At 51.6% G+C, this 27,815-nt stretch overlaps 10 protein-coding genes across 10 annotated transcripts; 5 read left to right on the plus strand and 5 right to left on the minus strand.

Annotated features, from left to right (window-relative positions):
* Positions 1-448: 448 nt before the first annotated feature.
* Positions 449-4,390, plus strand: N7482_010681 (Pfs, NACHT and Ankyrin domain protein; the record flags this gene model as incomplete). The annotated part of the gene is made up of 3 exons (XM_056692805.1): positions 449-1,174; positions 1,235-1,499; positions 1,647-4,390. 3 exons carry the CDS (start codon positions 449-451, stop codon positions 4,388-4,390), a joined length of 3,735 nt encoding a protein of 1,244 aa, XP_056538762.1.
* A 1,390-nt stretch (positions 4,391-5,780) lies between these two features.
* On the plus strand, positions 5,781-6,602 carry N7482_010682 (uncharacterized protein; the record flags this gene model as incomplete). The annotated part of the gene is made up of 1 exon (XM_056692806.1): positions 5,781-6,602. The coding sequence occupies one exon, from the start codon at positions 5,781-5,783 to the stop codon at positions 6,600-6,602; it is 822 nt and encodes a 273-aa protein (XP_056538763.1).
* A 656-nt stretch (positions 6,603-7,258) lies between these two features.
* On the minus strand, positions 7,259-9,116 carry N7482_010683 (uncharacterized protein; the record flags this gene model as incomplete). Its single annotated transcript, XM_056692807.1, has 3 exons — positions 7,259-8,669; positions 8,716-8,878; positions 8,924-9,116. The coding sequence occupies 3 exons, from the start codon at positions 9,114-9,116 to the stop codon at positions 7,259-7,261; spliced, it is 1,767 nt and encodes a 588-aa protein (XP_056538764.1).
* Positions 9,117-9,721: 605 nt separating this feature from the next.
* On the plus strand, positions 9,722-10,219 carry N7482_010684 (Hsp20/alpha crystallin family protein; the record flags this gene model as incomplete). Its single annotated transcript, XM_056692808.1, has 1 exon — positions 9,722-10,219. One exon carries the CDS (start codon positions 9,722-9,724, stop codon positions 10,217-10,219), a length of 498 nt encoding a protein of 165 aa, XP_056538765.1.
* A 442-nt stretch (positions 10,220-10,661) lies between these two features.
* N7482_010685 (uncharacterized protein) lies at positions 10,662-11,105 on the minus strand (the record flags this gene model as incomplete). Its single annotated transcript, XM_056692809.1, has 1 exon — positions 10,662-11,105. The coding sequence occupies one exon, from the start codon at positions 11,103-11,105 to the stop codon at positions 10,662-10,664; it is 444 nt and encodes a 147-aa protein (XP_056538766.1).
* A 3,398-nt stretch (positions 11,106-14,503) lies between these two features.
* On the minus strand, positions 14,504-16,569 carry N7482_010686 (F-box/WD repeat-containing protein; the record flags this gene model as incomplete). The annotated part of the gene is made up of 2 exons (XM_056692810.1): positions 14,504-16,195; positions 16,246-16,569. 2 exons carry the CDS (start codon positions 16,567-16,569, stop codon positions 14,504-14,506), a joined length of 2,016 nt encoding a protein of 671 aa, XP_056538767.1.
* A 1,322-nt stretch (positions 16,570-17,891) lies between these two features.
* Positions 17,892-19,186, plus strand: N7482_010687 (Glucose N-acetyltransferase 1; the record flags this gene model as incomplete). The annotated part of the gene is made up of 3 exons (XM_056692811.1): positions 17,892-18,372; positions 18,453-19,087; positions 19,148-19,186. 3 exons carry the CDS (start codon positions 17,892-17,894, stop codon positions 19,184-19,186), a joined length of 1,155 nt encoding a protein of 384 aa, XP_056538768.1.
* A 1,277-nt stretch (positions 19,187-20,463) lies between these two features.
* Positions 20,464-23,940, plus strand: N7482_010688 (uncharacterized protein; the record flags this gene model as incomplete). The annotated part of the gene is made up of 1 exon (XM_056692812.1): positions 20,464-23,940. One exon carries the CDS (start codon positions 20,464-20,466, stop codon positions 23,938-23,940), a length of 3,477 nt encoding a protein of 1,158 aa, XP_056538769.1.
* Positions 23,941-24,610: 670 nt separating this feature from the next.
* N7482_010689 (DUF202 domain-containing protein) lies at positions 24,611-25,398 on the minus strand (the record flags this gene model as incomplete). Its single annotated transcript, XM_056692813.1, has 3 exons — positions 24,611-24,664; positions 24,732-25,006; positions 25,116-25,398. The coding sequence occupies 3 exons, from the start codon at positions 25,396-25,398 to the stop codon at positions 24,611-24,613; spliced, it is 612 nt and encodes a 203-aa protein (XP_056538770.1).
* Positions 25,399-26,409: 1,011 nt separating this feature from the next.
* Positions 26,410-27,296, minus strand: N7482_010690 (YoaK family protein; the record flags this gene model as incomplete). Its single annotated transcript, XM_056692814.1, has 2 exons — positions 26,410-27,014; positions 27,086-27,296. 2 exons carry the CDS (start codon positions 27,294-27,296, stop codon positions 26,410-26,412), a joined length of 816 nt encoding a protein of 271 aa, XP_056538771.1.
* Positions 27,297-27,815: the final 519 nt, after the last annotated feature.

The raw sequence follows: 27,815 nt of genomic DNA on the forward strand, positions 1-27,815 counted from the left end.
TTACCGGACCCTAACTCTAAATTCAACCAATTCCTGCATTCTATATTGTATTCTGTGGTAATAATTAATGAGTCAGGGGTATAGGGCCTCAATTCTCTGTAAACTCTGGAGAGAACTCCCAGGGAATATTACATGCACATAGGTCAAAGGAAAGGGAGACCCTGACAATCTCGCAGAACTCTTCCTCCACTATCAGGCATACTCTACCAACCGGTCGTATCTGGAGGACTGGATTAGTCATAATATGTTGACACTGTTCGTAGAGAGCTTCCCATAGAAACGCAGCGGAGCCTGTCTCTCTCCCCCCCATGTTCGGATTTGCTTATTTTAAGCGCCCTGAAGTCACCTGATGGGGCAGACGATCTGCATCTGTCTGCCCCTCTTGTGCAGCTGAGAGTCAGAAAATGCCCTCCCTATAAACCAACAGACAACTCATACTACTCCAATCATGACTTCAACATCATATCATGGCGCCAATCATGGGTTCCAGTCAGTTAATAACCATGGCACAGTCACCGCAGAATCTCACCTGTCCAAGCGACGAAAGATCTCCCATGACAGTTTGCCTACTTCCCGACATGATGAGTACACGATCGCCTGGATCTGCGCATTACACATAGAGATGGCAGCAGCTCAGGCCATGCTAGACGATCCTCACGAAACCCTGCCTACCCCTGCGCATGATAGGAACACCTACGTACTCGGAAACATCAAGCGACATAATGTCGTTATTGCGTGTCTACCAGAAGGCCAGTATGGAACAAATAACGCAGCGACCGTCATGGCGAACATGAAGCGGACATTCCCAGCTATTCGCATATGTTTGATGGTCGGGATTGGCGGTGGCGTGCCAAGCAAGGCTGATTTGCGTCTGGGCGACATTGTCGTCGGAACAAGGGTGATGCAGTATGATCTTGGGAAAATCATAGGCGAGGGCAGGTTCCAGCGAACAGCAACCCCTAGGACCCCTGACCTGTTACTGGGAACAGCTGTGTCTGCCCTCCGCTCGAAACACGAACTGGGCCCTAGTCGAATCCCAACCATCCTGCGGCAGAAGATGGAGACATACAGAGCATACGGTCGCCCGAGTGCACCAGATCTTCTCTTCCGAGCGACATATGATCACATATCTTCCTCAACGACTAACTGTGATGGATGCGACCATTCAAAGCTGGTGCCGCGAAGCACGCGGATGCCGCACGAGATAATGATTTATTACGGCGCGATCGCTTAGGGGAACCAAGTCATAAAACATGGCGTGACTCGGGACAACGTTGCTCGAGAACTAGATGTTATATGTTTTGAGATGGAGGCTGCCGGCCTCATGGATAATTTCCATTGTCTTCCGGTCCGGGGAATCTGTGACTACTCCGATTCGCATAAGAGCAAGGAGTGGCAAAGGTATGCCGCAGCAACTGCTGCAGCATATGCGAGAGAACTGCTTGAGGAGATACCTACGACCGAAACCTTTGCAAAAGGGACTATCCCATCTGATTCTCGTAAGTAAGCTTATAACTTGCGAACATGAGTTTGACTCGCTGCTCACGCCTAATATCTAGATCAATTGTCATCCCACGAACGTCGGCAGTCCTTGCTAGACTCTCTTAAGTTTAAGCAAATTGACTCTCGTAAATTGACTATAAAAGCCGCACTCACTAAGACATGTCAATGGCTTCTCAGACACCCCGATTACGAAACGTGGCTTGATCCCGCAAAACTGATCCAACATCATGGATTCTTGTGGATCAGTGGTAAGCCAGGTGCTGGCAAGTCGACAATCATGAAGTTCGTATATAAAAGTATGAAGAGCAAGGCTCGTCATAAGGATGTTGTCATTGCTTCGTTTTTCTTTAATGCTCGAGGCGAATACCTGGAAAAATCAATATCAGGGATGTATCGATCATTGCTGCTTCAGCTGCTTGAAGGGTACCCTGACCTCCAGGCTGTTCTAGATGACTCCGACCTAGTTCCCCAGACTCAAAATGGTTGCCCTTCATTGAATGTCCTCAAGGATCTCTTCTACAACGCATTATCCGCTCTCGGCGATCGCTCTTTTACCTGTTTCATTGATGCTCTTGACGAGTGTGATGAACAACAAGTTGTGGACATGGTCCAGTACTTCGAAGATCTGGCCGAACAGTCAACAGCTAAAGGAATCCTATTCCGACTCTGTTTCTCCAGTCGGCATTACCCCTATATCTTCATTCAACAGGGAATCCGGCTGATACTGGAGGATCAGTCCGGTCATGCGGATGACCTGGCAACTTACGTCGCGAGCCGCCTCCAAGTCAAAGATGCCATACTTGCCCAGGGGCTGCAATCCCAGATCCTCGGGAAAGCTGCTGGTGTTTTTATATGGGTCGTCTTAGTTATCGATATTCTTAACAAGGAGTATCGACGGGGCGCCATGTCTCTGAGAAGGCGACTCACAGAAATACCGAGTAATTTGAGCGAACTGTTCAAAGATATCCTGAGACGGGACAATGAGAATATGGAAGATCTTCGCCTTTCCATCCTCTGGATTCTGTACGCAAATCGCCCTTTGCAACCACAGGAGTTCTATCATGCTGTCTGGTCTGGTCTAGAGCTGAAGGATCTAGTCGATGATCAAATTCCAGACGTCACCAACCCAGATGCGAGCGACAGTCTCTACAGGTTCAGTAGATATGTTATTAGCTCCTCAAAAGGCCTCGCTGAGATCACCAAGTCCAAGCAGCCGACAGTCCAATTCATCCACGAATCTGTCCGAGATTTCCTCATCAAGGATAACGGACTACAAGAGTTGTGGCCCGAATATGGATTTGACTGTGAGAGTCCGAGCCATGAAACGCTTAAAAGTTGCTGCAGCTTGTACATGGATCGTACCTTGGTGTTGTCAGAGTCTGACTCCGATGGCCGGACGGAAATCTCAAAAAGATATCCGTTTTTGGAGTATGCCAGTCAGCATATTCTCTACCATGCCAGCGCTGCGGCGAAGGTTGTTGCTCAGGACGATTTCCTGTCCTCTTTTCCCATCGCTAACTGGATCAAAATCAACAATATGTTCCAGAAGTTCATGAACCGTCGATATAGCCCTCATGCAAGTCTAATATATATCCTTGCAGAAAAGGGCTTCCCCGAACTCGTCCGCACAAGGCTCAGAGAGGACCGGCAGATTGAAGTCTTCGGAGAGAGATACAAGTACCCGCTATTTGCTGCTTTAGCCAATGGTAATAAAGACACTGCTGCGGCACTTTTGAATTTGTCTTCAACTATTTATGATGGAGTGGACATTACAGATGGCCTGAATTATAGGAAAGATTTCAAGGAATTTGAAGGTCGGACACCGCTATCTTGGGCTGCCCAAGATGGTCGGGTAGGAATTGTCAAGCTTCTTCTTACGACGACAATTTCTGTCAATGACGTGGACAGAGGAAAACGAACACCACTTTCGCGGGCATCCGAGAAGGGCCATGAGGCGATAGTGAGGCTTCTCATCGACAGAGGAGCTAATATAAATACCGGCGATAGACATGGAAAGACACCACTTCAATGGGCCTCCGACCAGGGCCACGAGGCTGTGGTGAGGCTTCTCATCGACGAAGGAGCTGATGTCAAAATTAACGATATATATGGAATGACGCCACTTCACTGGGCCTCCGAAGGTGGCCACGAGGCTTTGGTGAGGCTTCTCATCGACGCAGGAGCTGATTTTAATAGTACTCGCTCCATGAATGGAAAGACACCACTTCAATGGGCCTCCGAACATGGCCACGAGGCTGTGGTGAGGCTTCTCATCGACGAAGGAGCCGATGTTAATCCTCGCGACAAGTTTGGAAGAATACCACTTCAATGGGCCTCCGAACGTGGCCACGAGGCCGTGGTAAGACTTCTCATCGACGAAGGAGCAGATGTTAATACGCACGACCAAAATGAAAGTACGCCCCTTCAATGGGCGTCCGAACGTGGCCACGAGGCTGTGGTGAGGCTTCTCATCGACGGAGGAGCTGATTTTAATAGTACTCGCTCTATACATGGAAAGACACCACTCCAATGGGCCTCCGAACATGGCCACGAGGCTGTGGTGAGGCTTCTCATCGACGAAGGAGCCGATGTTAATACTCGCGACGAGTCTGGAAAAACACCACTTCAATGGGCCTCCGAACGTGGCCACGAGGCCGTGGTAAGACTCCTCATCGACAGAGGCGCAGATGTTAATATTCACGACCAAAATGAAAAAACACCTCTTCAATGGGCGTCCGAACGTGGCCACGAGGCTGTGGCGAGGCTTCTCATCGACGAAGGAGCTGATTTTAATACTTGCGACGAGTCTGGAAAAACACCACTTCAATGGGCCTCCGAACGTGGCCACGAGGCTGTGGCGAGGCTTCTCATTGAAAACGGGGCTTAACCTGGACTAGACTGGACCAACTGAGCAGTTCCTGTCCTTCGCTGACAGTTCTCCACCCTGTACTACAAGCCTCCAATTGCAGCTGGCCCAAGCTCCTGACTCTCATGGTCTCCGATCTGTAATGTACATTGTGGATGTGTTGCTCGTATATCTACAGCTAGCTTCCTGGAACTCACTTTGTCGTCTATCTTAATCCGAATGAGATGCGTCTTGGCGAGGGAAACACTTGGAGCCGCATTATGAGATTCGACTTGAGATGACTTTGGGCGATTATCAAAGCAGCGGCCTAAGGCCCCAGCGGGAAGTAACGTGAACAAAAAGATTTTCCCATGGTCACAGTATTGTCTATGATACTTCTAGTGAGTATATACGGGGAGGCAGACTACTTCATGCCCATTGGTCTGCAAAGTGAAGCAGAGTATATTTCTGCATACAGTACGTCCCCAGACTGGTGCGACAGCGTACACTCTTGTCGTAACAAGCTCAAAAGGTATAGCCTAGTATGGTTTCATACCGAGTAAGATCTAGCGGAACCAAAATCAGATCAAAAGATTGATTGATTGAAGAAGAACATCAGGGGGAGAGATGGTAAAGATACCCAACATCTCTTCCCTGGTTCAGGCAGGCTACGGGCGGTGACACTACACACCGGACAGCCCTGGCTACCCGGCTAATCGGCCCACTGGGCATCACGTCACATAAGCATCGTCAGAAGTAACTATTTAGATTAGCGTCCTTCCCATGCCGGGAAGAACAATCAATTATTCCGTTCTGATCTCTCAGAGCAAAGGAACCCGTGATCAGGTGACTTGGAGATCACCTGAGGGACGCGTGACTGAAGGAATCGACTAACCTGGCTGGGCGCGTTGCCAAGGGAGCCCACTACATAATAGCGGATTCTCCCCCATAATTTCTTCCTTCTTCACTTTACTTGTTTCGGGGAATGCACCTGGTCACTCCAGCAGGGTCCATCGTATCATTGTGAGTTCGATGCAATCAGTTATTGATCCTTTCTATGCATGAGCGACTCGGCAATTCAGCCAATAAAATCAGGACACATCTCTACGGCAGCATGCAGAGTACACACTGCCTGTGAAGGAACCGTCTAAGGCGCAGAAATCTACTTTGTCAACGCTCTTGATATTCATCGCTCCTCTGACAGCGGAGGTCGCTTCAGTTTCACTTCTATCATCATCATTGCATCATTATTGCAAATGGAGGGTGCCTTCGGAAGGTGTGTGTTCTACGGTAGTCTTGTCATGATATGGGTCTAATACTTTGAAGATGTCTTTCTTCGCCTTTGTTCACCTTCACAGTTGGGGCCAATAAGAAGGAAGTAACTGTGCATTCTTCTGCTTTGGCGGGGCTTTCTCCAAGTCTGAATGCTCTAATGAACGGTGAAATGATCGAGGCGAAAACGAGACACGTTGACTGGTCAGAGGTGGATGAGGACACATTTGTTCGATTATGCGAATTTGCTTATTTCCGAAACTACACTCCCCCTACATTTCGCCTGGTAGATGGCATGTTTCCCGCGGAAGGCACAAAACTTGCAAAGGGAAAAAGCAAACACAAGAAACGTCGCTTGAATGCGAATTCGGACGCAGCACCTAAACCTGAGCCTGAGCCTGAGCCTCAGACTGATTTGGCGATAGCTCCAGACGAATCGCCCGCGTCCAAGCACACCATCTGCAATGATGCCGAAATTCCATATGCGGAACGAAGCATCTGGACTAAACAATTGCGCGGTGCATTCGACAGGACCCTGATCGTTCCGAGAAGGCAAAGCCAAAGCGACGATTTGGGTTACGCTTACACACCACCCCGGAATACCGGTCCCTGGGAAGACTTCAACCCTGTATTTATCGACCAAGCTAGACTCTATGTCCTGGCCGACAAATATGGCATAGAGTCGTTGCGCCGACTGATCCTCTCCAAGCTGCAGGAAACGCTAAGAAGCTTCAAGCTATATGACGCGGGAGTCACTGGTATTATTGAGTTTGTTCGGTTTGTCTACTCGAACACACCACCAAATCACGGCAATCGGATGGACCCCATGAGGAATCTCGTGACACGCTACATAGTTTCTGTTCTTGGACAGATTGGCAAAAACGAATCTTTTCAGCAGCTCTTGGCAGACGGCGGTCCTTTCGTCTCTGACTTCTGGCCCATCATTTGGAGTACTGATGAAACGGATTCGGGTTCCAGCTGACCGGTACTCAGGAAAAGTTCAACGGTGCTCAGAAAAATCACGACTAATCCTGTCCCGTGCAGCGATTATACAGAATTTACTACATTCAACGGTGTTGATCTCATACAATATTACCTAAGGGTTCGACCGTAGCTAGTTTAACCCCTACCTTACTCATACATCTTGCATCACACGCGCACAAGGGTGTCTGGCGTGTCAATAATTGTTCTACTTATTTTTGCTTCGAGCTTCCTGTTGATTAGGGCATACCGAGTGAGGCAGCGCGCGTCACCAGTGGCAGTATACGGGAATGTTGATATTCCAAAAAATACGCTGATTTACAGAGCAGATAACATAGACCAGCGCATCTTGGCCCCAGGTATGAGGAAAGCAATGAAAAGTGTATGTGGTGACCGATTTCCGGAATTACTATGCAACATATCAAATTCCTCGATTCGCAATCTAGATAGCTTTTGTGGCGAAAGGTTTCCTGTTCTATTAGATGAATGGACGAACTAGAAATGTAGCACGTCACAGCTCAATCACGAGGGATGGCTTTGGATTTGGAAGGAATGATATAGCATATTCTCCTAGTGCAACAGAAGCGTATCCCTCTGTAGCCCTGGTGATTCCATCATTATAAGAACCAGGTCATTAGTGACAATTTGGCAGAGCATCTATTCATCCTCATCCTCATCTCTTTCCAGCAACAGCGGCTCTCTCTCGTCATCGTTGACCACATCAGCTCTAAGCCGCCTACCTGCCACAGTGACAAACCCTACAAGCACAACACCGATAAGGAATCCAGCAATCGCCAAGGCTGAGTTGATCGGGATTGGATTTCCTCCAAATGGTCCATGGGTAAGTGTATCCAACCCGTATTGAGAGAAATTGACGAGTCCAGAGACGCAAATGATCGTTCCATAGACCCGACCAAAGGTTGCGAAGCCAAAAACCTTCGTCGCATAGTCGCTAAATTGCCAGTTAGTGAATCTCAGCAAAGCGAATAGTAGGGTAAGAACGCACGACATGGCTGAATAATAGAGAGGCCGCAGCAGGACAAAGAGTAGGACGGTCATGTATCCTGCCCAGATAGCCGGGATGGAATTCAGGACGCCAATGATCGTGGTGAAAACCACTATGAGACTAAGCATCGCGGGCACACTGAGGCGATCCAACAAACCCCCAATAAAAGGGGTAAATAAAACACCGGCGACGGGTAGTGCAATATCGAAGAAGTTGTTAATTCGTTCGCCATCCTCGACTGAACCAAGCATGTACTCGTACTGAGCTTGAACAGTTGCGATGAAATAATTCATTCGAAGCATTTGGATGATAGTCATGAGAGTAATTAGAATGAACCATGGGGTCGCCATCTGCCTGTGAGCTGGCATCCCATGCAATACGCCCCAGACCTGACTGACTTGGTGGCGGTTTTCCTCGCGCTTGGCTCGCTGTTGTCTCTCCTCTGAGCCACCCAGGGCTTCGTTGATATCGTAGAATGTCTTCTGCCTGCTCTCGGCGCGTTTACCGCGTACGCGCTGTAGCTGGCTTTCACTCTCGATTTCATCGTCGGATTCGTGCACATCGCGGGTGGCATCTTCGGCCCGCTCAATCTCAGTTTCTAACCCGAGTGTTGAATAATAGTCCCTTTTTGGCATAAATGAGAGAAGCGCGAGGGTTATCAGCACCGGAACGGCCAGGTAACTCAGAAAAAATTTATCTGGGGTGAATGTATGGCCCGAAGCCTCATAGGCGAATCGATAGAGCAGGAAGACAGCGGCAGAAGCATCAAATGCTCCTGTTACAAGTGCGACTATGGTGCCAGCATGTCTGGGAAATGCGTTCGCAATTTGGAAAGACGGAACGAAGATGAAGGTTCCGCCAAAAGCTAGGAAGAAGTTGCCTGCGATGAGCCCGTGGAACCGGCGCAGCAGGAATGAAAGCGACATGAACAGGCTGCCGAGTGCAAGAAGCACACAACCAATAAGGCCACAAATGCGTGATCCATAATGGTCGAGGATGGTCCCAACGGGAAGTGCAGAGACATTCGCTGTGATGGACGCAATGGTGAAAAAGAGGTTGAGACTTTACAATGTTAGGGAGAGACACTCTGGCTCAAGGGTCAACATACCTCAAATCCTGCTGGACACATAGTTCGACCCCGGCTTGCAATTCGTCCTCGGTACACTGATTGTGATAGACTTCCTCCTCTACTAGGATGGGCTTCAGTGCCGCAAACCCAAACACTATGCCGGACGCGACCCAGCATGCCAGTATTGTAAAAGCGACCTGCGCTGTACGCCGTCAGTCATCATTCATATAATTTGCACCGCACATACCTAGTCTCTTCACAACAGGAACTTCGTAGGCGGCTGTTGCTGGTAGTTGTTCATCGACCGGGACAGTATGACTGGGCGCTTGCAGCACATCGTAGCTGATCTTGCGTGCAATAGGCGTGAAGTCCTCATCAATGCCGGCGTCTGGGTCATGGTCGACGCCTTCAAGGGAAGAAACATGTTGCACGAGCGACATTGCTCTCTATGCTGAACAGGGAAGCCGAATTGAGGGTGAACGTGAGCTTGGGCTGAGCTAACTATGACTGATTACTAGTTCCTTCGCCAGCTGAGATGACTGAGTATTCCCGCCCAGTGACGTCACCACATCAAAAACAGCGCACCTACGGGTATGCGCTTCTGGAACAGTCGTCGGAACATGTGGGGTGGTAACTTGCCACTCAGAACGGGCTTATTCATCAAGTGCCCGCTTTTCTCATGTTTTTGTATGTACAGTAGTGTATTCTTGGTCTAGCGGTTATACTGCCTAAAATTGGGCGACACCTCCAGTATACCCTCTACGCCGAATGGCACGTGACCCATAGAAACGCGAAGAAGCATCGTCTAGAAGCTGCTAGCAACATCTGGTAAACACAGGCGACTTCCAAGATCAAAGGCTATAATTAGATTTTGGAAGCTGCAAGTGGCTGTCTCTGCTCTATATAACACCCCTCACGGTCCAGCCTACTCACAGTTTCATATCAACTCACGCCAACTCCTGCTAAGTGCCAAGCTATACAAACCTCCAACGCTTCGACTTTATCGTCTCCTCTCCTCTATATCAACCACTTCAATAAGACCTCCATGTCTCTATTCCGCGCTAGCTTTCCCGCCCCGGGCGACTTCGCCCCTCTTTTCCGTCTCCTCGACGATTATGACAACCACCGCGGCAGCCACCGTTCCGCCGCGCGCAGCTTCGCCCCCCGGTTTGACGTCCGTGAAAGCGAAGAGGCATTCCACTTGGACGGCGAGCTACCCGGTATCGCGCAAAAAGATATCGACATCGAATTTACCGATCCGCAGACTCTGGTCGTGAAGGGCCGCACCGAACGCGAGTACAGCACAGCCGAGCCAGAGGAGCAGGCGGGAACTGAACAGGCAGTTGCAACCACGGAGAAGGCCTCCAAGGTTAGCCACCGCTACTGGGCCAGCGAGCGCTCTGTCGGTGAATTCTCACGCTCCTTCTCCTTCCCGAATGGCATCGACCAAGACAAAGTCAAAGCCAGCCTGAAGAACGGCATACTCTCTGTTACAGTGCCGAAGTCCACTGCTTCGGCCACCAAGAAGATCACTATCGAGTGAATTACGGACTTGACAGCAGCCTTTTGACATCATCCGACATCAGGCTCTTCTCCACACACGATGCACATGAGAATATGACTTGACTTTTTTGTTTCTGCTTTGTTTCTACTTCACACCTAGTGGCCGCACTGCTCCATATTGTTTCGCTACATAATTTGCGTTGCCTGGATGGTTAATCAGATATTAATTCTCTTATCATGGCATGTTTTGAGATAGCTTACCCTAATTCAATCACCCTCCACAATTCATTTTACATTCTAATGTAGTTGTGCAGTAGACATATAGCGACGGCACCCCTAGGTACTAACCGGTCTACCAATTGGAACCCTTATCCATCGCCCTTTACGTAGACTTGGACATGTGTGTATAAGGAGATGGATTTCGTGAATCACATTTCTGGAGGGTCCCGGTATTAGCACAGTGGGGTCACGAAAAAGCCGATCTACTCCTTCGCCAGCTGCTTCGAAAGCCACATCTCCCCATCAAAAATACCACCCTCGAACCCTTCAGCTCCATTTTCCATCCTTCTGAAGAAATAGACATTAACTATCTCCAACCCATCCACCCTCAATGAAAGCCAAATAATTGCACTGTTCTCGCCAACAGCCTCAACTCTGTGTCCTCTCACTTCAGGAAGGCCTCCCAGTCTATCCAGAGGCCCTGAGATCAGTGGTACATAAAGCGATGGATCGGATAGTTGATTAATGCTCCCGTCGGCAAAGAACGAAATGGTTGGGAGGTAGTAGGTGGCCAATTTGGCAGCGCGCTCGGTTGAATTTTGGAAGACAGGTGAGGTGAGATCGGCGGAATAGGAGACGATGTGAGTCTTAGCAGCGGCTCTAATACTAACAGTGTCTTGCTTGAGAGCCATGAGAGATTCTTCCATGCTTCTCGTAAGGATTCCCTTTGGTTGGAGGGTGATTGTTCGCAATAGTATTTTTAAGGAAGTCAGCTGGATTTGCTTGCATGAAGAAGTCAGGTTCTTATAAGAAATAGTTTAATTACTGTAGCATATTGTCCGCCTCTTATTCCGCCGTTCCTCCGTTTAGATGTCGCATATATTCGGCCGAATATAGTAAAAACACCTGCGCCTACATGGTATTTCCGCCGATTACACCGTGAGATTCTTAATCCGGCGGAAGACAGAACAAGAACCTAAACAGCCTTCGAATTTGTTTTTTAAATTATGTACGAACTGAAGCAAAAAATAGCCCTACATCGTTTCAGGCTATTCCCTTTATCTACCAAATTCGACTCTTCTCGACTCTTGTGGCTGGGTTAGAGCATCCAGTTACCCACCAAATCCGTATTCACCAAGCTGTCAAAGAAAATCATATCACTCTCCTGAAAAGACCACTCACTGGTAACAAGACCATCCTGGATTCCCGACGCCTCAGGAAGTTGAAACTGACCGCCAGAAATCTGCAAGATAGTATCTTCCCTCCCCTCACCATTGCCAGCATAACTCTCTTCATTCCCAAGTATTTCCCGAGATACCTGTCTTGTAGGATGAGAAATAAAATTCCGGATGCGATCCATTCTCGTCATGGGAGAGGACATAGTCGATTGTGCAGGTCGAAGAAAAGAGGCATTTTGGCATGCATTTGCCCCTACAATCCGCTCACCCTCCAACGGTTGCAGGGCACCACTATCCGAATAACTCCAAAAAAAGGGATTTCAAGACGCAGTTTGTCCGATGGGTTTCCTCCGTGGGATAACCGTTGAAGCGTGCGAATGACTGAAATACTCTGAGTACCAACGGACATCCCAGCACCCTGCTGCTTAAGTCTCTCGGAATTCTGAATAATCGTCTCCACGAGCTGAGAATCCTCGTACCTTTCTTGTAAGTCGTCTTGATTTGTGCTTTTTGGGGCGCTGAGGAGCCCTAGAAGGAGAGTTGTCGCTGCTGTGAAAGCCTGGAATTCGAGGAGGTTGGAGAAGAGAAGCGTGCTCTGGCTCTCACGAATGGAAATCCATCTCTTAATCAGGTTCCGGCTGGCATCTAGGCAAGACACGTGCGAATATTCGTATCGTCGATCAGTTGCCGCGGGTAGCATGAATGGTAGATGCACAAGCATCGCTAACTCGAAATGCCAGATTTGGCACATTATTCGCTCGAACTGGACAGATGCTTCTTTTGTGCGGCTCTTGAGTATGCTAGTAGGTATTTCCCACCGACTAACGGCATTTGATCTGCGAGCGAATCGAGTTGTTCACCAATTCTCTGAGTAGTGGAGAAGGAATGAGTATAATCTTCTTGGTTGCGAGCAAGAATAAGGCCAGCTATATGGTATAGATGTTTATGGTAAAGATCTTCTTGGGAGAGCCAAGCAGCATCGTCGTCAAAGGGGAAGGCTGCTGAGCCTGTACCTGACGGTACGCCGAGCAGGGTGGAGAGGTACCGTTCCTAGTCGGGTTCAGCATGAGTCTATGCAACCCGAGGTGAGCCACATACTCCTCTCGATACCTGATACCATAAATGACGTCATTTTGTCTTCATGAAATCAAGCCCTTCCTGGGACGAATTGACAGCCACTCTGTGCAGGCCCAAAAGCTGAGCTATCGCGATGGCTTTCCGAAATGAAAGCCATGATCTTCGAAGATTGCCGGCATTGACCTCGTAAATTCCCTGAAGTGCAAGACATTCAATACCTTCAATGCTTCCAATCTGCTCGTCATCAGAAGTGACTTTTCGGACGAGAAAGTCAGTGATATCGCTCATCATATCTCGAAGTGGTTTTTTAGTCTGGAATTTTCGCATATCCATGTCAGGTGGAAGCTGCTGAATGCAGATCGCGATACAGAGAAGTAGTCTCGCTATAGTTAACGGATGTCCGTTTTGAGACATTGGAGACATTGAACAACCCGTGAAAGTCATTCTCAGTTAAGTCTGGTAGATACGGCATCATATGTTGCTGGATAAGCCACCATCCATGACTCGAGGAGAAGAGGCAATCTACATCCGCTTGACAAGGCAACATCGTAGCTAGTCGTTGGCGTAGAATCTCAAGCTTTCCCATCAGGATACCAACTTCGGCCTGCACCCCGGATCCATTACACAGTGATGGGAAGAGAGGTCGGGACTCTTTCGCCGTCGCTGGAATGGATAAAGTACCAAAGTCACGCTGCTGGCCCCCGTTCATTGTCTCCATCAGGCTCTCTAATAATGCCTCTACTCTTGCCATGCGCCGAGCCAACGCTGACTCGTCAGCATGGTGTGGTGAAGGATCATCCACCCACTCTTGACTGAGGCACGGAGTGCTTCTTTCTAGACAGCCAGTGCAGATAGAGAGATCTCTGGAGGGAATACACTTGATTTTCCTCCTTTTACCTATTCACCGTTAGTCTCGTGCTTCGTTGCGGAGATGGATGCTTACACTCCCAGCAGCTCTTCGTTCCCTTACGAACTCTTTTCCGCCGGGATTCTTCGGGGATCGAGCTACCCGACATTTTGACCGAGTCTTGAGAGTTGGATAATCACACGAATACTCAGTTTCGGGGAAATGACCCGTCTATTTCTTCTGGCTTGGGGTTTTAGGTGAACTCGGTCGAGTTCAGCCGAATTCGACCCGAGGCCCCCCACTGTCTTGCAGATTCATGACCAAGTGGTCACCTGTAAGCCGGCATTACCCTTCACAAATCCGCCGATGTTACTGTAAAGTAGCGAGTCTGGATGGTTCTATGTAATATTTCGGTACTATAACGGTGACTCATCTATGGCAATATACTGTACAATAATATGTAGAACTACCGGAGACCTTACGAGTCTGCTACTTTTAGGATGGTTGTACGGTTCGGGAATGAAAGTCAAAGAGTGTAGGGGTATATCTAATTTCGAATATTACTGTAGCGCCTCTTACGAGATCCAAGATCAATCAAATTTTGGGTGCTGCAAGTGCGCCACGGAATAAAGTGGAACAACGGACTACCAACACGCTACCACGGTGGAAGCTGGCATGGAAATACATTGCAATAACTCAATACAGTATGTGGGATAAAGATAGTATTTTAATTAAGATGAACCTTGAGCAATCATATTAGAAAAAAGCCCCTTCCAGCGCCGCTAATGCACTTATGCATTCATCGATACCAGGAACAGCCCAACCCATGAGATACCGAGCCGTGCTGCGTTGTACAAAATAAATTCAATGTTTCTGAAATGCGCCCGGGTATCTAACCATCGACCATAATAACACCAGAAATAAATGAAAAGGAAAAATGAAAGGCAGGAAGAAGGCGATTGGAGAATAGTGTTGGGAGAGGTAGAGGATGTGAAGGGGAGACTTAGGCCCGGAAGTCATACATGCGGACGTGATAATCGTCACCACCTGTGACGAAGCGACTATCACTAAGCCCGATGCAATTGACAGCGGCAGAGTGGCCTTCATAAGTGTCTTGACATGTCGGGATGCGAGGGTCCCAGATCTTGACCATTCGGTCCATGCCGCCCGAGGCAATGCGTAAGGTATCGGCTGACAATGCCCAGATGCCCTCCAGGTGCCCGAAGAAGGTGCGCAGGCATCTGCCAGTGTTGGTTTCCCACAGCCGAATAGTCGCGTCGACACCGCTGGTGATGATGTAGCGCGGGGGTTCCAAGCGATCCTGATCCTGGTCGAAAGAAGAGCCAAAGGGTGAAGGTTGTAGGGATAGAGACTTGTGCCCCAGGAGAGGCGAGAGGATGTTGACCGCGTCATCGTTCTGGGAGGAGGTACTGAAATGGTCATTTTCGCAGTCGGCGAGATGGTTCTCCAGTTCGATCTCACGCGGCAACGGAATGACTTGTTGCACCGCACCGATATGATTGTGGAAAACGCGGATGCAAGTCTTGGTATCAAGATCCCACAGACGTGCTGCGCCGTCATCACACGCAGTCAGAACGGTACGGGAGGTGGTGTCTATCTTGACGGCGTTGACACCCTCGGGATGAGGCAGAACAAATGTCGACTTGTCCTTGAAGTTCCAGATCTTGACAGTCCGATCAACCGAGGCGGACGCAAGGAGAGTGGCATCGAAGTGGAGGCCAATGACCGCCTCTGTGTGGCCGTTATACTTGGAGAGGCATTCGCCGGTGCGCCAGTTCCACACCCTGATGCTGCGATCGAGGCTGCCTGTGATCAATTTGGTATCATCAAATTGTAAACAGCGCACGCCAGCAGTATGTCCCCGGAGGGTCCGCAGCTCCTCTCCAGTCTCCATATCCCAGATTTTGATAGTCGCATCGTACGAGCCAGTCATCAAGATGTTGTCCTCGAACTGCAGGCACATCACGCTGTCGGTGTGACCTCGGAAAACCTTAACCGAGCAGCGTCGGTGCTTCCAGTTCATGCCAACGACAAAGCGATCGCGATAGACGTCTTTCCAAGGTCGATACCGTGTCTTGAAGTAATCGTCATCCGGCTCGGGCTTGTACGCTGGCGAAATGCAGTGGCGTTTAATCATAGCACAGCTTTGGTCGTCGGCATCAATCTTGCGCTTTCCGCCGGTAGGAAGTTCCACCACTGAACAGGTGTCATTGGGGGCACCTTCGCCCGAGTGGTTGGAGGACTGGTTGCCCCAGTTGGTCGCACGCAACTCGATTTCGCGCTTTGACTCCCGCAAACGCTTGCGATCCAGCAAAGGTAAGCCCCAGCCACACTTGTTGCACTTCCGGCGAATGTGTTGCTCGCACATCCGGTGCCAGACAACGTCGTCATCAGCAAGAGCTCTCCATCGATGGGATACTTGTGCGGCGCGGCAGAGGGAGGCGGTGTCGAGGTATCGGAGAATCTTGAACGAAAGCTCCGGGGGGAGGGCGGCAAGGAAATCGATGCGGATGAGTTCTCGGACACTGGCGGAGATGAAGGAAAGCTGAGGGAAGCAGCACTGGGCTAAAATGCCTTGCAGCATCAGCTTGCGCTGCTTGGCGGGGGCGGCAGAGAAGAGCGACCAGACATGAGCAATACCCTGCTGATCACTCTGGGGAAGCGTTTCCAGTTCCTAGAGATGGTCATTAGCTACAGAAAATGAACGGGGGTCAGAAAGCCTACCCGCTGTAACTGGCGCATGGATTGTTCATCCGCCTGGCGTCTGCACTTCGAGTCAGGCTGGTGACGATAACAGTAGCCTGCATTTCCCGTCCGCGGCACCGAGGGTGTGCCGTCCTCCGATCGCAGGGGCGCATATTGCCGTGGATGGTACTTGGCGAGGAATGGTGCGACATTCTGCTTCGCCAGTTCCGTCAGAGCGTCGCTGGTGGCGGTGTCGTTGGTATCATGGGGTGGGAAGCAATTGGAATCAGCGGTCATTCCATCTTTTCGCGTTCTGGCCGTCAAGTCCGTCACAGTCGACGATAATTTCGGCGTCGACTCCATGGTGAGTGGATCAGACCGAGTTGTGCAAAGAGAAACAGTGGCTTTCGCCGTGAGGTAATCGCGTCTGTCTGGCCCAAAGCAGATCGATAAGGTTGAGGGTAGGTCCGTCGTAACAGTTGGCGATTGTGCTTGCAAGTCGCTAGGCGCAGCTGATCTGATCGCTCAGGAAGGTGAAGCGATGACTTTTGCGAAGGAAGGGTTGTGCATCCACCAAGGCGCCAGTGTCGGGGCACAGCAGGCCACTGGGGCAATCGTGGATAACGAGGACCCTGGCGGATACCTTGAAAGTCAAGATAAGATTTGCCAGTGATCGTAGATGGTCGAGGTACACGCTATCGAGGGAAAGAAGGGACTTGAAGGTCGTAGGGAACGAGGGATCCGATTCAAATAGTCGGTGGCCCTGGCTAAGTGGCGATTGCACAAGCCCAGTGCCGTGAATGTTCGTGCTGCAGGGAATAGATGAGTCCGATGAGGGAGAATTGTCGAGGATCACGCAACGGAAGGCGACTCGAAGGCGGTGAAACTAACACTGGGGTGATTGGATAACCCAAGACCGGCGAGGCCTCGTGACCCACCCAGTGTGGGGATTAGGTAAGGTGGATCCACGTGATGGCGCCATCTCCGCGATGTATCACCTCACTTTGCTCACTCTGCTACCGTTGATCACGACGCAATGATGCAACTAGTCAACTATTGTGGAGCCCTAAAGTGAAGAACGATGGAGCTCCTAGCGCCCTCTACTGAGACCAACCTGGCTGATGTCGCCATGACTGGGGATGGTGAGGCCCCGCCGATCCTTCCGGGGTTTCGATTCCAGACCGCCGGTTGATAAGGCCCTTGGATGCATTCAGACTATTCTACTGGGTACAATATCAATCACATCGTCGAGATTAACGTGCGACTAGGTGGTACTATGCTCCAGACCTGATAGGTAGAGCTTTTTCCATGCCTGATTTCCTGCAGTTTGGATCTCACGGAGTAGAGAGATATATATCTCATGTACAAGTCACAGTTGTAGATTTATCTTTATCTGTCGAGGATATGCACCCCCCTTTCGAAAATCCTCCCGACGGAGTCCGGTACAGCACGCAGCCACCGCATGGACAGAGCGTCGTTGTTCCTGTCACCCCTCCTGTTACCCCTCCTATTACCCTCCTGTCACCCTTCGTTGCAGTTCTTGTTTATATGGCCTGTATTTCCAGGCTACCAGCAGTGGATCAGGATCCTCTAAATAACGACCACGTGATGATAAGGAGCGCCAAGGCTCCGCCCTGCGACGAGGCCGCTAAGGTTGCCCGTCGCCTGCCTCTTCGACAGTCTAGATGGCGATCAAAAGCTCCGCATTCCCCTATCGCCGGGGATCCAATACTTCGGAGAAGGACTTTTTCGACATTCCCGATGAGCCAATTCTGTCCGTCGCCAAGCGGCAGCTACGCCACGTCCGCACCTGGGTCGTCGTGCTGGTGTTATTCTTGTTGATCAAGTGGATGCGCCGTACTCCGCTTCCTCCCCTGCCGCTCCCCCATATTCATTACGATGAAGTTGATTGGTCGCGCTTTGCGTATACACAATATGCGACTAGTGAGACTTATCTCTGCAACTGTGTCATGGTGTTTGAGGCCCTGCACCGGCTGGGGTCTCGCGCGGACCGTTTGCTGTTCTACCCGAAGGAGTGGGATCTGGTGATCGAGGACGATACAGACCGCATTAGCCAGCTGTTGGTGCTGGCCAAGGAACAGTACAATGTGCAGATGGTGCCGGTCACCATCGAAGGCATCATGGCGGAGTCGGCTGGCGGAGGAGGTGAGTTTGCTGTTGAGACAGACGTGGTTGGCAGTTAACTCATACATGACTCTGGAGGCTGACATTCCATTGACTACTAGAGTCTTCCCAGTCCTCCTGGGATACCAGCACCGCCAAACTGTACGCTTTCGGCGTGGTCCAGTACGATCGAGTCATCCATCTCGACTCCGACATGATGCTCTTGCAGCCCATGGATGAGCTGTTTTTCCTTCCCCCCACCACCATTGCCATGCCCCGGGCATACTGGCTCTTGCCCGAGACGCAAACCCTCTCGTCCCTTCTCGCCGTCATTGAACCGTCCTACCGCGAATTTACCTATCTGAAAGAAGCGGTCAAGCCGGCGATCTTCGGTCAAATCAATATCACCAATAGCCGGTACGACATGGAGATCCTCAACAGTCGTTACGGGGACAATGCTCTCGTCCTCCCACACCGACAGTACGGTCTGATTTCAGGAGAATTCCGCACCAAGAATCATCGCAGGTTCTTGGGCACCGAGCACGAGCAGTGGAATCCTGACAAGGTGTTAGCGGAGGCCAAGTTTGTGCACTTTTCTGACTGGCCGTTGCCCAAGCCTTGGGTGATGTGGCCCCAGGAACAGCTGGCCGCGCTGCAACCCGCATGCAACCAAAATCCAGGGACTCCGCAAGAGAGCGATTGCCGCGATCGCGAGGTCTGGAAGGAGCTCTACGATCAGTTCCGGCGAAAGCGAAAGGTGCGCATTACTTGCAAGCGGTCTTAATCATCCTGGTGCTTTTACTAACATTGAATGCAGGATGTTTGTAAGCTGCTGAGCTTCCCCGCTCCAATTTGATTCGTGAATCCGTCCTTTCTCTCCACATGATCTATCTTGTGGGTTCTACCGTGTGTACAGTCTTAACGCAAGAGAGCTTGGGGTATAGAGAGATTTGATGCGTCCAGGCGTTCGTGAGGGTGTGGACCTTCACCGGCTTAGCCGTGGATTAGAAGCATTGTACAGCAATATTCAAAATTGGCTTCCATGTTTTGCACACAGAAACTATCCCGAGCCCCACCGCCAAGACGATGGTAAAACGGCTTAGGCTAATCTAGGTTAGGCTACAGATCACCCATAATGGAAATGTAAGTTACCTGACAAGACAATACGCCCGAAGTCCCCGCTTCTTCCTTTCGAATGGCTCAGAGAGAGCCGTCCACACCTTGTTCTAAATTTAGAATTGAACACCGAACACATTTTAGCGCCTAGAAAAGTCACCTGATAGTAAGATTGAGAATGAACTCCGCCTGGGTAGGGACCTTCCCTCTACCCCAGAACCAAAGCAGTGTCTACATCGCATGTTAGCTATGGCATCTTTATCTATATCGTTTGGTGACGGAAACCGGGGTACGCAGGTGGGAACCAATAATGGATCGATCCATCTTCCCCCGGGTAGGTCTCATAAAACCCCTGCCAAGCTGAAATTGACTAATCACCGTTAACCCAGAGCGACCAGAAACTCCACCAGCCCCTCTATCGACCGTCCCGTTTCCCCGCGACCCAGCCTTTGTCAGTCGCGACACACTGCTCGATGAGATACATAGAAAGATCTCAGTCCCAGGTTCCAGGATAGCTCTTGTGGGCATCGGTGGTGTCGGGTGAGTGCAAGGGGGTTAGCGGGTGGGTCAATGCTAACAATCGATAGGAAATCGCAACTTAGTATCGAATACTCCTACCGAGTCCGATCCCAATCACCGGCGACCTGGGTTTTTTGGGTCCATGCAAGTAACGCGGTCCGGTTTGAGCAAAGTTTCCGGGATATCGCCGACCAGGCTAAGATGGTCGGGCGCCAGGATCCCACAGTGAACATATTCCAACTAGTTGAAAGCTGGCTCCAGGATGGCAAGAGAGGAAAGTGGTTGCTGATTCTTGATAATATTGATGACGATGGGTTCCTTCGCCAGCCCTTAGCGACAAGTCAGCAGGGTCTGAAGGTCGGCCAAACCAACGCCCCAACAAAGCCACTATTAGAATTTCTCCCCCAAAGCCCGAACGGATCAATAATTATCACAAGTCGGAGCCAAGAGGTAGCGTTGAAAATTGTCGTTCACCAGGACATCATTAAAGTCGAACCAATGAAAAAGCCCGAGGCGCTAGAACTTCTCCAACGAAAAGTTGGACTGCCAGCGGAAACCCCTGATATTCTAAAGTTGGCGGAAGAACTAGAGTTCATGCCACTAGCGATCATACAGGCGGCCGGCTACATCGTACATCGAGCGCCTCGCTGTTCTGTCTCCCGGTACCTAGAAATATTTCGGAAAAGTGATCGCGAAGCGACAAAGCTTCTTGATTATGAGGCTGGTCATCTCTATCGAGATTGGGAGGCAAAGAATTCGATTCTGGTTACGTGGCAAATATCCTTCGACCATATTCGACGAATAAGACCGTCGGCCGCTGATTTGCTCTCTCTCATGAGCTTTTTTGACCGACAGGGAGTCTCAGAGGATCTTCTCCGAGTTCAATGCGACGTCAAAACCGACGATTCGAGCTCGGAGGAGATTACGTTGGAGCACATTGACGAGGATACGGATAGCACGTCTGAATCTAAGACGGATTATAATTTTGAGGATGATATCACAACATTAAGAGACTTTTCATTTATCTCTATCAATAAGGACAACACAGTGTTCACAATGCATCGGCTGGTGCAACTTACTGTGCGTGTGTGGCTGAAAACTGGCGGACAGCTGGAGCGATGGAAGGAGCAATTTATCATGATCCTGTGCCAAAGGTTTCCGACAGGTGAATATGAAAACTGGGCACAGTGCCAGTCGCTCTTTCCACATGTGAAATCAGCCATGTCACAACGACCAGAATCAGAAGACTCACGAAGAAAATGGGCTACACTGCTTTACAAAGGGGCATGGTATGCGCAGGGGAGCGGAAATATTGCGGAATCAATGGATATGGCATCTAAATCGCGGAAGCAAAGGGTATTAATGTTTGGCTCGGAGGGTGAACAGACCCTCGATAGCTCTGAGATGTTAGCCGGCGCACACCGACAGCTGGGGCGGTGGGAAGAGGCAGAGCAGCTTGATGTGCAGGTCATGGAGACTCGCAAGACGAAGCTCGGCGCCGACCATCCCTCGACGCTGACGAGTATGGCCAATCTGGCGTCGACGTATAGGAACCAGGGCCGGTGGGAAGAGGCGGAGCAGCTCGAGGTGCAGGTCATGGAGACTCGCAAGACGAAGCTCGGCGCCGACCATCCCTCGACGCTGACGAGTATAGCCAATCTGGCGTCGACGTTCTGGAACCAGGGCCGGTGGGAAGAGGCGGAGCCGCTCTTTGTGCAGGTCATGGAGACAAGCAAGACAAAGCTCGGTGCCGACCATCCTGAGACGCTGACGAGTATGGCCAATCTGGCGTCGACGTATAGGATACAGGGCCGGTGGGAAGAAGCGGAGCAGCTCTTTGTGCAGGTCATGGAGACGAGCAAGACGAAGCTCGGCGCCGACCATCCTGACACGCTGACGAGTATAGCCAATCTGGCGTTGACGTATATGAACCAGGGCCGGTGGGAAGAGGCGGAGCAGCTCGAGGTGCAGGTCATGGAGACTCGCAAGACGAAGCTCGGCGCCGACCATCCTAATACGCTGACGAGTATGGCCAATCTGGCGTCGACGTATAGGAACCAGGGTCGGTGGGAAGAGGCGGAGCAGCTCGAGGTGCAGGTCATGGAGACTCGCAAGACGAAGCTCGGCGCCGACCATCCTGATACGCTTATAAGTATGGGTAATCTAGCGTCGACGTTCTGGAACCAGGGCCGGTGGGAAGAGGCGGAGCAGCTCGAGGTGCAGGTCATGGAGACGAGCAAGACGAAGCTCGGCGCCGACCATCCCTCGACGCTGACAAGTATGGCCAATCTGGCGTTGACGTTCTGGAACCAGGGCCGGTGGAAAGAGGCGGAGCAGCTCGAGGTGCAGGTCATGGAGACTCGCAAGACGAAGCTCGGCGCCGACCATCCTGACACGCTGACGAGTATAGCCAATCTGGCGTTGACGTATATGAACCAGGGCCGGTGGGAAGAGGCGGAGCAGCTCTTTGTGCAGGTCATGGAGACTCGCAAGACGAAGCTCGGCGCCGACCATCCCTCGACGCTGACGAGTATAGCCAATCTGGCGTCGACGTTCTGGAACCAGGGCCGGTGGGAAGAGGCGGAGCCGCTCTTTGTGCAGGTCATGGAGACAAGCAAGACAAAGCTCGGTGCCGACCATCCTGAGACGCTGACGAGTATGGCCAATCTGGCGTCGACGTATAGGATACAGGGCCGGTGGGAAGAGGCGGAGCAGCTCTTTGTGCAGGTCATGGAGACTCGCAAGACGAAGCTCGGCGCCGACCATCCTGACACGCTGACGAGTATAGCCAATCTGGCGTTGACGTATATGAACCAGGGCCGGTGGGAAGAGGCGGAGCAGCTCGAGGTGCAGGTCATGGAGACTCGCAAGACGAAGCTCGGCGCCGACCATCCTGACACGCTGACGAGTATAGCCCATCTGGCGTTGACGTATATGAACCAGGGCCGGTGGGAAGAGGCGGAGCAGCTCGAGGTACAGGTCATGGAGACTCGCAAGACGAAGCTCGGCGCCGACCATCCCTCGACGCTAACGAGTATAGCCAATCTGGCGTCGACGTTCTGGAACCAGGGCCGGTGGGAAGAGGCGGAGCCGCTCTTTGTGCAGGTCATAGAGACAAGCAAGACAAAGCTCGGTGCCGACCATCCCTCGACGCTGACGAGTATGGCCAATCTGGCGTCGACGTATAGGAACCAGGGTCGGTGGGAAGAGGCGGAGCAGCTCGAGGTGCAGGTCATGGAGACGAGCAAGACGAAGCTCGGCGCCGACCATCCTGACACGCTGACGAGTATAGCCAATCTGGCGTCGACGTTCTGGAACCAGGGCCGGTGGGAAGAGGCGGAGCCGCTCTTTGTGCAGGTCATGGAGACAAGCAAGACAAAGCTCGGTGCCGACCATCCTGAGACGCTGACGAGTATGGCCAATCTGGCGTCGACGTATAGGATACAGGGCCGGTGGGAAGAGGCGGAGCAGCTCTTTGTGCAGGTCATGGAGACTCGCAAGACGAAGCTCGGCGCCGACCATCCTGACACGCTGACGAGTATAGCCAATCTGGCGTCGACGTTCTGGAACCAGGGCCGGTGGGAAGAGGCGGAGCAGCTTGATGTACAGGTCATGGAGACGAGCAAGACGAAGCTCGGCGCCGACCATCCTGACACGCTGACGAGTATGGCCAATCTCGCTTATACCCTTCGCTCATCGGGTCAACGCAAAGCCGCTTTGCTGTTGATGGGCGAATGTGTTCCACTTTGCGACCGAAAACTAGGCCCTGACCATCCACATACTATGTCCTTCAAGTCTACCCTAAATGAATGGCGTGGGAAGGGTGAGTCTTCATCTTTCGAGCTTGTTAAAGCGCCGACTGAAACAGAAGATGACCAAATCCTAGCCAGTCCCACAGAAACCTCTGAGCCAGTTTCCAAACCTGACCGACATGGTAGGCGCAACATTTTCTCGCGCCTCTTCAGCAGAAAATAGGGCTTCAACCTATTCAATTGCCATGGAAGGAAGCTTGTTTTGGTATATAATAGTGAAAGATAAGGGGATCAACAAATCTTGTTATCGCCAAGACGAACAGCTCTCTTTCTTTTACGATAAGCATTTACATATAATATCCACCAGTTGTGATTCCATCAAACTCACTGAAAGATATAGCTTGTGTATAGTAGTATTCAGGAAGGAGCTCCTATTCAATCCATTAACTCTCAGAGCCTTTGGGCAACAAAACTCCGTCTGTCTGTATGACAGTTTCCAGAAATCTTTTTTTTGAATAAACGGGGTAACTTATGGGCCCGTATTACGTTCCATATTCCGTACCATACGCCCAGACTGTTCAAAACAAGGATGATTTTGCAGCCTAGCCGAGTCTAACCTAGGTAGTTTCCACCATTGTATTGGCGGTGGGGCGTGAGATAATTCTCTGTGTAAAACATGGAAGCCAATTTCGAATATTGCTGTACCGCCTTTACATATTCGAGCGTGCTCGGGTCGCTTCTCGTGAATTTGATTCCCAATGGTATTGTAGAACGCAAAAGAAGGGAATTCTCGCCCTGTAAATACGCCCACCTTCGTCGGAACTGGCTATTCTACCAGACTGCGTAGGGCAAGAATTGTTTCCACCCAGCAGGCCGCGTCAGCACGGTTGGATTCAATCGGTCTCAATAATGATCGCAACGGACGGAATCAGCGTGATCAAAAAGATCTTTGGAATTGTCAGCTATGCATCCACCCTTCATGCACCAACAGCCATGGGGAAATACCAGACTTACTGCAAAAAGTAGAAACCCCACGGCGTTCAGCTCCCATCCTCCAGCATGCACCTTGCCCAGGGAAATAGCATTTTGTTGTCTCCAGAATCGATACGCTCCAATCAGGGCAACGATAATGGCTACGCAGTGACAGGCTACGGATACCGGCTTGCCCGCTTTGTAGAATTTGAGCCGGTCCTCTGCTGGCTGAAGGCGGAATAGCTGCGCAATCACCACTCCTTGCATCGCGATGGTCACCGAGGTGCGGACATATGCGAGGAATGTTCTCTCCAAAGCTAGATGTTGTCAGTAGCCGTTCGGTCAGGGAGGAGTACCCATTTTCTGCAGGGCCCTCCGGGATTGAGACGACTATAGACGAGGACGGAGGGGGTCTAGTAAACTCACCAAAGTAGTCACGGTTGCTTCGCTGGGGCACTGTCAGAGTCACATGGTGTGTCCAGAACCGAGCGAATTTGCTCCATGAGCCCTTCTCCGGGGTTTGAGGGCGCCGCGCAGTTGAACGAGATGTAGCTCGCCTGGTGACTCGATACTCTTCTCCCGACGAGGCTGACGCGGACGAGTAGCCCAGCTGCTCCTCGTCCTCGCGAGTCTGCATCTCCTGCAGCTCAAGGGCACCCTGTCCCTCCGAGGGTTCCGCACGCGGAGAAGGTAGTCCCGTCTCCCTCATGGCAGCCCTGGCCGGTGGTCGGGATCCCGAGGGTCTTGGCAGGATCTGGTCATGGACGGGCGATCTCAAGAGAAAAGCATCGCGATCGCAGCGGCCGCACTCGGTTGGTGGGGTGGCAGCGGTCCAAGCGGGATTTGGTGGCCGCTTAGTGACTGATTGTCACGGTTGAGTATCGACGAGCAACGGCAGTTAGGTGGTTACTGCTTATCTACATGGCCCCACATGGCCACATGGAGGCGGGGGTTTCTGCAAGAGAAGGCCAAGTCGAAGGGCGATGGAGAGGGGAGTTCGCGAGTTAAGAGGCTGGGTATCAGTTAAGCTTAAATCTACCGACATCGAGACGCATAGGGACGGAGTACACAGTGTAGATGCACTGCTCCGTGCATCCAACCGGCTTTCAGCTCATCAGCGGGCCAGTGGCAGCGCGGAGATTCGACGCAGTGATAAGCCCCCCCTCGACCCCCACTCGGTGGGAATGGCACCATTTCAGGCTGCGATGGTGCCAGCTACCAGCTTATCGCAGGGGTTGTTTCCCCCACTGCGAAACAGGTTCTCGGCCGGCATATTCCCTAATCCCCTTGACTGGAGATCGATTGCCAGTCATGCTGCCTCCGCGGGATAGTCCTTGCCAATTACGGGCGAGAAAGGAGGCTATCCACACTACGGTGTTGGTCTCGTGGCCAGCAAGGACCTTCCTCGCTCATGTAATTGATTCATACTCGGTGAGGAGTGTAGGAGCCGGGAATACTCGAAAATCATTTTCATGTCCGCCCACAAGCTAATGGTAATTAATGCCTGTGAATCGGGATCTATCTATCTCTGTACCGTGTAGATACTCTATATGCATTATCTCGCTGAATCAGTACTGCAATGCGCGTCGTCTTTGCCGAGCGCGTCTCAAGCAATCCCCACCAGCCGCATCGCAACGGGATCTATCAATATGTACGTGTAAAAATCCGTCCGTTGTGGGCGCGATCCTGGCAGGGCGGCTCGCTCTGCATCCCTCGAGCTCTATTTGGGCGCAGCAGCCTTCCAGAACAACCAGCCAATGGCGGCAACGAGCTTCAAGCCGGCGGCCATCCACAATGCCGACTCCATGCCACCACTGCTGCGACTCAGCCATCCGCCGACAATGGCGCCGATCAGCAGCGAGACGACGCCGCCGATCCGGCGATTGCGCTTGACGTTGGTGGTGGGCTTGTCGGTGATCTTCGGGTCGGACGCAATGTCAAAGTACACACTGGTCAAGACCACGGTCGGGATCTCGTTGTACCCAAGCGATCGGCTGCAGGTCATGCCGCCCGCCGATTGGAATGCCAAGAGGCCGATCGGAATCAGCTCGAGGAAAAGGGGGCCGCCATCCAGAGTCATGTCGGTCGAGGTATGCGGAATAAGGTCGGCCTGGATCAAGGCCACGGCAATGATGATCAGGATGGTCTGGATGAGGAAGGACAGGAAGAGGGTGCCGCGGCGCAGGGCTCCCACGCGGCGCGTCACGGCCGAGAAGATCATGGCACCGGAGAAGAAGGCAGCGATGGAGACCAGGGACTTGAGCCAGCCCCACGGCTTGCTGCTGGGCTGGTTGGAGGCTCCGAGGCCCAGGAAGATGGTATTGCCTGTCGTCCCAGATGCATTAGTATCCCTAAGGGGGTGTCGGCGCAAGGGCGGGGGAATCCTGGAGTCATACCGGTTTGCATGCCCAGGAAGCAGGACCAGGCGTTGTACGCGCTGCTATCGCACAGTCCCGTCAAGAAGCACAACAGCAGACACACGAGGTCCGCATGGGACGGGTCCAGGATTTGTTTCCATTGTCGCGTGACCGTCGACTCACGAGGCTTATCGGGCGATGGGCTGGCCTCGAGATCGGGTACCGCCGAGGCTTGGGTGGGCTTCTCCATGACGGATCTGTTCCGACCGGGGGCACGTCGGGATGCGCAAATTGACCGCCGGGAAGAAGAGGCGGAAGGGGGACGAGAGGGAGGAGAACTCTGCAGGGTGGAGGGGAAGAGTGGAAGAATGGAAAAAATCGGCGGCCAAGGACGAAAATGCAGTTAGGGCGCTTGGGCCCTGAGGGGACCAGCGGCGCCGGCCGAGAAGCAGCGACGTTGTTTGGCGATCGGCAGGGCCCGCCACGCACCGTGGGGGTGTTTGGTAGGGCTGAACTGTGAGTTGTGACGGCAACGAAGTGTGGTGACTGCTGTACAGTCATGTATTGTACTCCGTACTCTGTATAGTACAGGGTGTACTGTACAAAATCGGTGAACACGCCCGGCCAGGAAACAGATTGCCCTTTGCAAATCGTGTAGTTTGTCGACTTGCTCTCCCCCATCGTCCTCCCGTCCACACAGCCTTTTTCCAGGAGGCGGGCAATGCCACTACAGAAGAGAACTCGCGCTAGGACGGTACAGATCTCATTT

This window comes from Penicillium canariense, assembly GCF_028826845.1.
Source record: "Penicillium canariense strain IBT 26290 chromosome Unknown utg000008l_segment0_segment0, whole genome shotgun sequence".
Classification (NCBI taxonomy): Eukaryota; Fungi; Ascomycota; class Eurotiomycetes; order Eurotiales; family Aspergillaceae; genus Penicillium; species Penicillium canariense.